At 39.1% G+C, this 11,516-nt stretch overlaps 3 protein-coding genes across 5 annotated transcripts; 2 read left to right on the forward strand and 1 right to left on the reverse strand.

Moving 5' to 3' along the window:
- The first annotated feature begins 488 nt into the window (after positions 1 to 488).
- Positions 489 to 4,039, forward strand: gal3st1b (galactose-3-O-sulfotransferase 1b). 2 transcript variants are annotated; one of them, XM_058617519.1, is made up of 3 exons: positions 489 to 621; positions 1,379 to 1,533; positions 2,507 to 4,039. In XM_058617519.1, exons 2-3 carry the CDS (start codon positions 1,400 to 1,402, stop codon positions 3,669 to 3,671), a joined length of 1,299 nt encoding a protein of 432 aa, XP_058473502.1. In that variant the 5' UTR covers positions 489 to 621; positions 1,379 to 1,399; the 3' UTR covers positions 3,672 to 4,039. The 2 variants fall into 2 exon arrangements, with proteins under 2 accessions (XP_058473502.1, XP_058473501.1); XM_058617518.1 differs by lacking the exon at positions 489 to 621 and adding an exon at positions 1,046 to 1,144.
- Positions 4,040 to 6,035: 1,996 nt separating this feature from the next.
- LOC131446313 (cytochrome b-c1 complex subunit 9) lies at positions 6,036 to 6,752 on the reverse strand. The gene is made up of 2 exons (XM_058617463.1): positions 6,586 to 6,752; positions 6,036 to 6,389 (listed from the first exon to the last, which is right to left on the reverse strand). The coding sequence occupies exons 1-2, from the start codon at positions 6,724 to 6,726 to the stop codon at positions 6,339 to 6,341; spliced, it is 192 nt and encodes a 63-aa protein (XP_058473446.1). The 5' UTR covers positions 6,727 to 6,752; the 3' UTR covers positions 6,036 to 6,338.
- Positions 6,753 to 6,766: 14 nt separating this feature from the next.
- On the forward strand, positions 6,767 to 10,027 carry zmat5 (zinc finger, matrin-type 5). 2 transcript variants are annotated; one of them, XM_058617461.1, is made up of 6 exons: positions 6,767 to 6,919; positions 8,326 to 8,496; positions 8,698 to 8,760; positions 8,866 to 8,946; positions 9,065 to 9,173; positions 9,284 to 10,027. In XM_058617461.1, the coding sequence occupies exons 2-6, from the start codon at positions 8,370 to 8,372 to the stop codon at positions 9,444 to 9,446; spliced, it is 543 nt and encodes a 180-aa protein (XP_058473444.1). In that variant the 5' UTR covers positions 6,767 to 6,919; positions 8,326 to 8,369; the 3' UTR covers positions 9,447 to 10,027. The 2 variants fall into 2 exon arrangements, with proteins under 2 accessions (XP_058473444.1, XP_058473445.1); XM_058617462.1 differs by having other exon boundaries at positions 6,780 to 7,007.
- The last annotated feature ends 1,489 nt before the right edge of the window (positions 10,028 to 11,516 follow it).

Raw genomic sequence — 11,516 nt, forward strand, 5'->3', positions numbered from 1 at the left:
GGTTGGACACCCTGCTGGGTATGTTTACATGACGATGATGTCTGCTTACACTTTACTTACACTGCAGTTAGTCCATGCACAGATGACTCCACAACATATAACTAGACCGACAAGTTCTCTTCAACATACACTGATCTGCATTCGTTCTTCCAGCTGCTGTGGCTATCGTGGTTAAATGAAGCAAATCTTGTCACATGGAAATGTCATTGTCACACTAAAGGGTGATTGATAATAAGCATTTTTAGCTGATTTTAGTTGAGCTGTTTACTTTTTTTTTGTTTGGTTTTTCTATTCTTTTCTAACACATACAGCACTGCTCACTTGAGTCAAAAGTCTTATCACAGATCTGTTTTGGATGCTTCTTCTGAGTTTTGCCATCCAATAGTCACCCATTAGCCAGGTCCAGCCCCATGGGAGGAGATTCCAACTTCTCCACCAGTGGGGAATGACTTTGAGGAGTTTACAGCCCACACAGCATGTTAGACAATGTAGGGTTTTTTCTTTAGTGAAAAGCCTTCACTCTAGGACTGCAAACGTTTTCATCTACAGGTGAAGAACGCTCCTTCCATATGATGCACTGTTCCTCCATTTATTTCTGGATTTGCCGTGACCTTTACGCAGGTAGGACTCAAATCAAACTCAACCATTTTATCTACTGTAGTCAATCTAGGAAATATGCACATGACAGGTACACTCATGAGATGTAATTGATGGGCCGCACAGATGATTATCTGGGAGGGTTTAGGGACACACCCTTTTCACCGCACATTATATGATTTTCTCTCAATAGTGATTATTGACTAATGAAAACATCTATTTCATGTCAACAGTGATAACCTGCTTAACAAAGAAGCTTTTTTTCCCTCCCATAAAGTGAATATTGTGCTGATGCTTGCATCTAAGTGCGCTCTCCCATTTCTGCTGTTTGTTATGAGCAATTTAAGAACCATAAACATGTTTGAAGTGTAAACATGGGGGCCCTGTGTTTGATTCAGCGGTTTTCCGGTGTATCTGTACTCTTTCTTTCTCAACAGTTTATCGTTTACACATGAGGCAATTTGGGCAAGATTTAAATCTATTTAAAGACCCACATATGCACATATGCATATGTGACAGTGTGAGTCTGTCTTTCTGCATTTTCTGGGTGAGATTTCATGTCTTTTTTCTGTTTGCATTTATTTGTTTAGGTTTTTTTTGTATTTTGTTTTTCATACTACTGTACAGCACTAAATTGGATAGGATTGGCTTATAAATCAACCATGATGGTAGTGTCCGTCAAGTCAACGCATTCAAATTCTTGCCCATATCAAGAGATCAAACCATCATAATCAGACTTCTTTTCCTCTTTACACAATCTGCTCTTCCATTTCATTTCCAGGCTCCCATTAGGACTTCAACCATGTGTGGCTTCAAAGGGAAAAAGTGTGCATCTCTAATCCGAGGCTTGATTCTGTGGCTTTTGTTGACAAACATCATGTTGGTGCTCTACTGCTTCACGAACCCGACTCAGGGGCAGAATCAAGGGAAGATCAGGTAAATGAATATTTAGAAACAAAATGGTATTAAGGAAATACTGTTTTACTTTCCTGCAAACCATGGAGCGCGTTTGCATTTGTGCATTGTGGCCAAAATGAAATTCGGAATGGTTTATTTTATTATGTCTGTGACATAGTAGAGAACTCAAGGCCAAACATTGGTGCTTTTATGTTGTTAGGTGGACATACTAGTATTGTACTGGAAACCGGTCTACTTCTTTAGGGTCTTGATCTTATCTCGGACTCAGTCTCACAACATGAGTAATACTTGGAAAACATGGGGTAGCCCATGGCCAAGTGGAAAGGGAACTTGGCTTGTAACTGAAGGGTTGCCAAAAAAGGGCTGCGGTACCCCTGAGTGGCTGCCCACTGCTCTTAATTCTAGTAAGGGTTCTAGTAGGGGATGGGTTAAATGAAGAGATAGAATTTCTCCTGCAGGACTGATAAAGGACTCATTTGTTTATTAAAATACATCTTACACAAAGAAAAGTTAGGTTCATGAAGATAAGATGAGAAACTTTGCATGTTTTTCTTAGCTGCTGTACAAATGAATTGTTTGTGGTTCAGGAACAAACACTGTAAAAAAATTAACTTAAGGCAAACACAATGTACACATTGCTGTACAGAGTGGACATCAACTTACACACTTCTAATTTACATGTATCACATGGCGGAGAAGTGGCTAGCACTGTTGCCTCACATCAAAAAGGTCGCCTCTTAGCCTTAACTAAGTGTTTTTCTGCCTAAACTGAACCTCATCCACGTTCCATAACCATGAAATGGTTATCGTCACCCTCTTGCACCACGACATGTTAAAACATAATCATTGTCTGAGCAACAAATAAGTAGCTGTTTCGCTTCAGGAACACAAACTCTGTCTGTGGTTTGCAGGAAATGTCCATGGAGAACAAATGATCCTATATGGTGACTAGTTTAGTTTTTGTTTTTTTAACTAAACTATTCATTTACAGGAGCTCCAGGGAAGACACATGTCCACTCAGCATGGCGAAGTTTTCGAGGAAAAATGTGACTGCGCCTTTTCAACGCACCAAAGCCCAGTCAGAGGAGTGCTCCCCTGCAGTTAATGTCATGTTCATGAAGACCCATAAAACTGCTAGCAGCACGATACTCAACATCATATTCAGATTTGGAGAAAAGCACAAGCTCAAGTTTGCATTCCCTGAAAGGCGCAATGACTTCTTCTACCCGTCACCTTTCCTGTCCTCTCAGGTGAAGGATTACAGGCCTGGAGACTGTTTCAATATTGTCTGTAACCACATGCGCTTTGACCGGCAAGAAGTAGCCAAGCTTCTGCCTCCTGACGCCGTGTACATCACCATCCTACGTAACCCGGTGGATCTCTTTGAGTCTTCCTTCCACTATTACCACAGAATGGTTCCTCTAACGTGGAGGATCGGAGGAGAGAACAAACTGGTGGAGTTTCTTGACAATCCTCAGACCTTCTACAGCCCAGAGGCTTACAACTCATTCTATCTTAAAAATCTGCTCTTTTTTGATTTTGGTCTTGATAACAACGTTGAAGCTGATGACCCTCGGGTCATGAGTAGTATTCACAGCTTATCCACGTACTTTGATTTGGTGCTCATAGCAGAATACTTTGAGGAGTCTCTAATCCTGCTGAAGGATAAACTCTGCTGGACCATAGACGACATTGTATATTTTAAACTAAATGCTCGCAAAACCTCGTCTGTATCTCAGTTGACTCCTGAGTACAGAGCCAAAGCTTTGGTGTGGAACAAGGCTGACTGGAGGCTTTATCAGCACTTCAATGCCACCTTCTGGGCCAAAGTAGAGTCATATGGGAGAGAGAGAATGACACGAGAGGTGAACGAGCTGAGGAGAAGAAACGCAGAGATGGAATCCATCTGTATCGACGGAGGAAATGCAGTCGAGGCCCAAAAGATCCAGGACAGACGTTTCCAGCCCTGGCAGCCTGTTGGAGAGTCGTCCATTCTGGGGTATAACATGAAGGATAATATCAATCCCCAATTCAGAACGATTTGTGAGAGAATGCTCACGCCTGAAATACAGTACTTATCACACTTGGGCGTAAGTCTGTGGGTTACTCAACTATGGGGTTGGTTAAAAGATACGGTTTTTACAGTTTTTACTTGAATTGACACATTTGCGACATGATTCATACAAATTACAGTTTGCAAGTTTTCGCCTGGCTGTTACCTTAGACGAATACCTCTTTGAATGCAGTGATTGTGTCACAACCAGGAAGGTCATACCACTTGGAATTTATTCTTAATACTGTATAACGATCATCTGTTAGGTATGAACACTCATATTTTTATTTGTTGTGCCTAAATTGGTAAAATGTCTTTCTTCCTTTTGGTGAGATTGGGGATATTGTGTGTGACAGCTACCAATGAGCCATCAGATGTAGAAGTGTCGATGTCAAAAGGACAGACAGGAAGTATTAGTGTGCCATCTGGAGGCTGTAGACTTAGGAGCATTTTTTTTATTAAGCTAAGCATTTGAACAGAATGACCTGAACTGAGTTGATATTGCCAGCAGTATAAATGGTTTGTAAAAGCAAAGCAAAAAAAAAGTCTTCTTCTCTTACATAACTGTTTGTCACCTTTTACCAACGTTTATCCTCCATTGACTCTGTAACAACATTGCCTATTTGAATGTTTGATCGATTCATGATGATTTTAATGTAGTAACTGTAGGGGTGCAGGATTATAGCTGATATAGCGAACACATGTAAAGTCAACATATATAATCAATGGTATCATTATTTATTTTAAATAATATTTTTTGTAGTGTAGCATATGCGAGTGAAATCCTGTCGTCCTGTATACATTACATTACATTACATGTCATTTAGCAGACGCTTTTATCCAAAGCGACTTACAATAAGTATAAGTATACCTTGTAAAAGTATACCTTGTAAATGTGAACGTTTTCGTATTTTCATTTTTTATAATAACAGTGATAACGGTGGCAGCCTGGTGCATTTTGCTGCTCTTCTTACATTGTTTTTTTTGTCTTTGTAGCTCAGTTTGCTAATGCTGCTCCTCAAGATCATCTAAAAAGAGTGGAAAGACATTTGTTACAATTTATTAATAATTTATAACATTTATATAATTTCTTGCATGCGTGTCTGTACAATCACAGTGAACTCCCTTCAGTTTACTTGTTCTGTTGGAAAGAAATACATGACTGTTCATTGTGACGAATTAAGTGTATCTGGGGAAATATTTTAGTTTGAGTAAATACCTGCCACATAGCAGTGTTTGCACTGGAATTTTGATTTCTCCCCTTTTTGAAATGTGCATTTCATAAACTACTCTTATTTATTAGTACCAGATATGAGAATGATGATTCTGTACATATAGAGTAGACATAAGCATGAAAACCATACATGTCCCTTTACTATGTCAGATTTGTCATTTTTTTTAAATAATACATGTAAACTGATATATACGTATTGTACCGGCTAATGATGGGAAGCTACCGTGTATCGCACAAAATGCACTCTGGATAGTTAATCATAATCTAATATTTATATAAACGATATATAACACTAGCCAGCCACTTTATTAGGTACACCTGTTTTGCTGTTTAATACAATTACTTAGCCAGCCAATCACACGGCATCAACTACCTATTTAACCATGTAGACATGTCTTTGTCAGCTGAGATTGGTACCCCCTGTGACCCTCATGTGTAGGAAAAAGTGGTAGAAGAGTGAGTGAGACGGTCTATAAAATAGCAAATATCCAGTGAGAAGCAGTTCTCTGGGCAAAACACCTGTAGCAGTCTTGGTACCTGAAGCGGTGAAATGGGCCTGCATTTTCACAAATAGGATAAAGGTTTCACAAATCAGAGACTGTATTTTTATGAATCTTCAGGGTCTGTAGGATAATCCGTTCCAGATTTGGGAAGTGTAGGTACAGTGGTTTTTGATGTGGACCTGGTCTAATGAGGTCTCGGTATGAAAAAAAACACTGAAATCTCCCCTTCACAAATAAAATAAAAGTTTCACAAATACAATAGTGGGTGTCAAGCAAAGTTAATGTCATACCCAAAACGTCAAAAATGTTTTCACATCAAGAAGTGTCCCAAAAAAAAAAGATAATCAGCGGACAAACAGTCGCACTGCACATTCGGTAAATTTCCCCTTAACTGCCGAATCGGATGCTAACTTCAGCGTCGTAAGCTGAAGGCCATCTCTGATTGCACAACACATCAAACCTTGTAGTCTATGTCCAAAAGTCACTGAATCAGTTACACTTGTACATTTCTTGAAGACGTTTCATCTCTTATCCAAGTGCCTTCTTCAGCTCGGAACATAAGAAGCCTCTTGGATGAACCTCTAACATCAGAATCCAGCAGGCTCTATTCCAAGAGGGTAGACGTCTTCAAGAAATCAAGTGCTCCAACTGACATTTGAATTACTATGACCTGGATGACTGAGAATCTACTCAGACATTTTGTAACATAAAATGAATTGAACAAGTGAAGCATTGTTAGGTCTGTAGGACCATAAATCAAGTTTAATTTAAACATTTATAATATGAGGAAAAATGACTAAACACAACACAACATGGGGTGGGGAAGTGGGGTGTGACGGCAACAACTATTGCTCCATCTTCATGTTGGTGTGGACAGTCAATAAACTCTTGTAGGTCCTCTGGTCGCCGGTGACTCTTGAGCACAATGCCCATGTTGACTGCGGCTAGATTCAGGTGATGAGTCCACGAAGAATGGCTGATGGAAGTGTGACAACAGTTGCACTTTCGCCTTAGATGACCCCGGTGCTGCGTCTTATTCCTCATCATTGTTCTCGTGGTTGTGTTTAATGTGTTTCCACAATTTCTACAAGACAACACACGTGTGATTAGGTTATATCAAAAACTGACTGGAGTTCAGTTTAGTGACTAAAGTTCAGTTTAGGGCTAGAAGGACACAGTTGCTATGCTAGGCGGTTACGCTAGCTTAGCTAAAGCCGCTTCGCCCTCTGCTTGCAAGGTCAGGATAAAACAGGCATTAAAGCTGCTGCGGAGACACTCACCCCCTGGTTCAGTTGCTCGAATATCGCGTTGCCACCTTGATCAAATACTCGTTCAAACACAACCGCTCCAACCATGATGGTTACGGCGAAAGTAGACGTTCGCCTGAAGAGCAAGTTGTAGACAGACCTCATTAGCGCCATGACGGTAGATGCGAGTGCGCGTGAGCGGAAGTAGACTCGACGGATTTCCGATTCACGAAGGTTGGTTGTAAAGGAAAGAAGTGAAAATGCTTCTAATGTGAATGGTACAAGCGCAGTTACTTTCACTCTGCGAGCTGTTCGCGACGCATTTGAAAGAAAGTCCACGACTGAGGACGTCACTGCTCCACTAATGGTTTGAACTCTTTGTTGTTTTCATTTGAGTGATTGTAAACGTGTGCTACCATCCCGAACATCGCTGCAGACTGTTTACTACATCCAAGGTATCTATATATATATATACAGTATATATTTATATGTACATATGTACATATGTATATGTACAAGCGCCAGACCGTCAGTTTACTCTCTCATTATTGTATTATTCAAAACGCTGTGTTTACGTATGTGACTGTTTTGGGTTCAACAGGAAGTCATAGGAAGGCGTTTTCAAAATAAAAGGCGTCGTTTTTACGTAACCAGGAGATGGCAGCAAACCAACATAGTTAAAGAACCTGATACTTGTGAATGCAGATCTCGAATTTCAAAACATCAGTTTAGAGATTAGAGTAGGTTTAAATTAGCCCATCAGTTATATGACACATAAAATAATTAATTCAATGGTATAATTCACCGAATCAAACATTTTGATGTGTGTCTTGTTTTGTACAGTTGTAAATGTGTGTAGGTTTTGTTGGTTGTATAAATATGACCGTGGTGTCTCACTGCTCCCTAGGACACTGTGATGGGTATTTTTGACACTTCAATGAAGAAATAATGGTCCAATGTGGACACTCTAAATTGACCGTAGGTGTGAGTGTGAGAGTGGATGGTTGTTTGTCTCTATTTCGCCCCATGTCAGCTGGGATTGGCACCAGCGCCGCCGCCTCCCCAGCGAACCTTATGTGGAGGATAAAGCGGTAGAAGATGGATGGATGTCTGTGAAAGTTCTAGGTCATCCAGGTCATGGTCATCTTCTGTGGTTAGCTGTAGGGGACTGGACTTGCTTGAGTTAAGCTGAAGATGTTTGTAAATGTTTTATTTAGGTTTAGTTTATTGGCCGAAGTTGAATATACTAATTACAAGTATATTTGTATGTGTGTATAGTGTCTTTAAATAAAAATTGTTTGGTTTTTGTAGCCTTAGAATAGGATTTTTCTATGTACTTTTTAATATGTAAAGTAGGCAAGTGTCTTGTAGTATGGAGGCTGCGATCTTGAGTTGACCTGTTTCTGGAGCAGCCCAATGAGACACACAAGCCAGAGCGTATGTTTAGTGTCATATAGTAGACGTCTACTTCACAAATGGTAAAAAATGACATTCTTCTGGTATGTAGTTCCCTGGTGTGCTTGAGAAAGTGGGGAGTGAGTCTTCCATTTGTTAGTCTGTAGTCATAACATTAACAATCAATAATTCTTACACACTTCAAGAAGTATGTGACAGGTAATAATGTTAATGATGGTGTTTTACTCTTAAACTATTATTTTTTGGTTTGTCAGAGAACTTATGTGTATGACAAAATGTAACTCCGAATGCCATAATAAGGCTTTGTGCTGCCAGAGCATTTACTGAATGCTTTTGTTTGTGTTTATGTTCTTTCAGAGGTTTAAAAGGTGACATTGGGGCTTGAACACATAAACTGCACCATGGGGAAGAGATACTACTGTGACTACTGCGACAGATCCTTTCAGGACAACATGCATAACAGGAAAAAACATCTTAACGGTGTTCAGCATCACAGATCTAAAAAGGCCTGGTTTGACCATTTTAGAGGTAAGACTTGTACCTGTGTCTGTATAGTGATCCTATCGCTATAAATACTATTTATTTATGCTTTTTAAATATTATGCAGGTTTATTTGACTGGATAATTAAATAGGCCTACATTTTAAATATGCCCTCTTGGTGGCCCACCCGTTTACTTTACTGTACAGTCAAGGATTATATAAACACACTGTCATTGGTCTGTTTACAGACTCTGCAGCAATCCTGTACGATGAGCAAATAAAGAAACCATGCAGGAAGTTTCTCCAGAAAGGTAACAGAGCACTCAGTTCAAATATACAATAACCAGGCCACCATGTAACCTTCATTATTGTTTCTAAACTTCATTATTATCTGGGCTTTTTCTTTTTCTCTGTAGGAATTTGTGACTTTGGCCCAAACTGCAGGTTTTCTCACATGTCTGAACAGGAGCTGTTCAACTTAAAAAGACACGTGGAAGGTAAACACAACAGTTTGATACATACATTTTGGCTTATTTTAACAACAAAACTACACATTGTCCAGACAAATTAGATCTAGATAATTGTGTAAATATCTTTTTTCCCCTCGTTTTTAAGATGTAAAACGGCAAAGAGAAGACCCTCTGGACAGACTGATGTCTGGCCGAAGTGTAGAGCAGTGGCTCATCAGAAGAGAAAAGAAGAAAAGTGCCCTCACTAGCAAAGGGTGTGTATTCTCATTTCCTTTCATCACCTTGTCATACTTTATACTCTACGTGACCCGTATAGTTATTCCTTTTGATCAAGAATTCAGCTGTTTGTTTATTTTTTTTGCAGAGATCTAAAAAATAAAGATGACATTGAAGAGGCACCAACAGAAAGTGACGTACCTCACCAGTTCCTTTCCGTTCCTGACCTTCCTCCGTCACTGATGCCTCCTCCTCCGGGCGGATGGAAAGCCAAAGTGAACAATGAATGGGGAGAGACATTCTCTTTTTGATTTAATTCACCATGAAATGGATACGTTACATTTACACAAGGAAGAATGGCACAGACAGAGTTCTGTAAAGACGCAGCGTCACGTTAATTTTTGAAGTTTTCACTTGACACTAATAAGCCGTTTCTATTCGTCGTTTCAAAAAATTGTAATACAATACCTGATTCAAGCAGCTCAATTAAAATGAGTAAAGCTTTCTTCTTTTTAAAAAAAAATAAAATATGAGGGGCAGAGTCTTTCTCGGCAAAAATTCTCTTCATTGGTGTTTTGACAGAGTCTGTGTGACATCCGCTGCTGCACTGATCAGCAGCCTGACAGTGGGACTCCTCAGAGGGAAACGGTTGATGTCATGTTCTCCCTGAGGGACTGCAGGACTGTTGAGGGGATGGAAATAATTTATGCTATGTTTAAAATTTGTGCTGCGACAGTGGGAAAATGAAATTTCAGTCTTATGCAGCATCTTTGATATTTGACTACTACACTAATTGGCCCCTTTAACTTGGTTAATGCACTGATGTACATCATTTTAACTGTTTCTACAGTGTTGTGACAGCTTCATTCTTATTAAAATGCCATCTGTTGGATATTGCTTTCTTAAAACTATGTTGTACACTGCAGATCTTATGGGTAAGAGATGACTCTTTGTAGCTACAGGGGCTTTTCTCCACGGTGGAGCAATATAGTTATGTGTGGGTTGGTGTGTTACTGTTACAGTCATAACATAACTAATCAAGAGTCAAAGAGGAAACTATCGTGAGAACATTTTTTGCAATTGATGACATTTGGAAGAAAATAGCAAAGGAAAAGCAAAAAATACTTGAGTGAGAACTAAATTTAAACATTATTCGCAATAATAATACAATCATTCTACATACAGCCTCTGATGAAAGGAGGCATTGACAAGTTCCCCTTTTCAGTGAAAACTTGATTCCAGCTTTTAAGTAGTGATCTTGTGGATTCTCTGTGTGGCTCTCACTTAGTCATCCTTCTCTGCTTTGGTAATTTGTAAAAGTCAGAGTCTACCAATAGTCATTAGGTTTGTTGAGATATGTTCAGTCATGCCAAGTGGTTTGGCATTTTGAATCTTTTTTTTAAAAGGGCTAAAGAGGAAAATGTGCAAAAGTGTTAGTTTGTTTTTTTTATCAACCACATTTTCTCAAGTGACTGAAATTGCGATTGTACTGAGGAGAAACGAATCTTGTACAATTTCCATGAAAAATTCCCTCCAGTATTTAGAGTTTTTGTTTTTAATGAATTGCTTTGTTTGCTTTTCATTCTCCTCCTGCAGCCGGGCTGCTATCACAGGGATCCAATTTGTTGGCTGCTATTATAGGTAGCTCTGTTATTTGTTTTAAGAGTTTTATACTTTTATTAGAAAATTCAAGCAAGCAGAACGACAGCAAACCAGTTCTAAAACCACTTCACATCAAAATTCAAGCAGTAATCGAGCAACCAAGCAGACACGGCAACTTCTTTGCTCAATTTACTGGAATCACATAACACCGAAGTGAAACCTCACTGCTGAAAATATTGCTACATAATGTTTATTTCACAGTTACACACAGAAAGTACTGTATCTACAGCTGCATGACACGTTATTCATGAGCAAATTCTTCCTCTTTTACATGCACACAAAATATGCTGTGAAATTACTTCTGCACGTCATTTCAAAAGCTTAAAACATTTCCAGTGCTACACTGTTTGTAAACGTACTGTTTCATCATTCAAATTAAAGCCAGCTGCTTCAGCTTGTGTGGAAGACGACAATCATTTTCTGCAGGAGCCGCGATTTCTGCTCCAAAACACATTAATATTTGTCATAATTAAGTTTAATTCGACAGATTTTTCACCTCTCTCTCTCTACGCCTCAAATAATAAAGGCACAAAACTGACAAAAATATCATAATTGGAATCAAATTATAGCAACAATTAAGACAACATCAACAAAGTTTACATGAGTCCACTCATTAAAAACATTGTAACGCAGAAAAGGACAATATTTTTCCAACAGGTCATCAGAAGACAAGTTTTCACACAATTAATATTATACTTTATAGTTTCATAACACAAAAC

The sequence above is a fragment of the Solea solea genome, chromosome 19, assembly GCF_958295425.1.
Source record: "Solea solea chromosome 19, fSolSol10.1, whole genome shotgun sequence".
NCBI lineage: Eukaryota > Metazoa > Chordata > Actinopteri > Pleuronectiformes > Soleidae > Solea > Solea solea.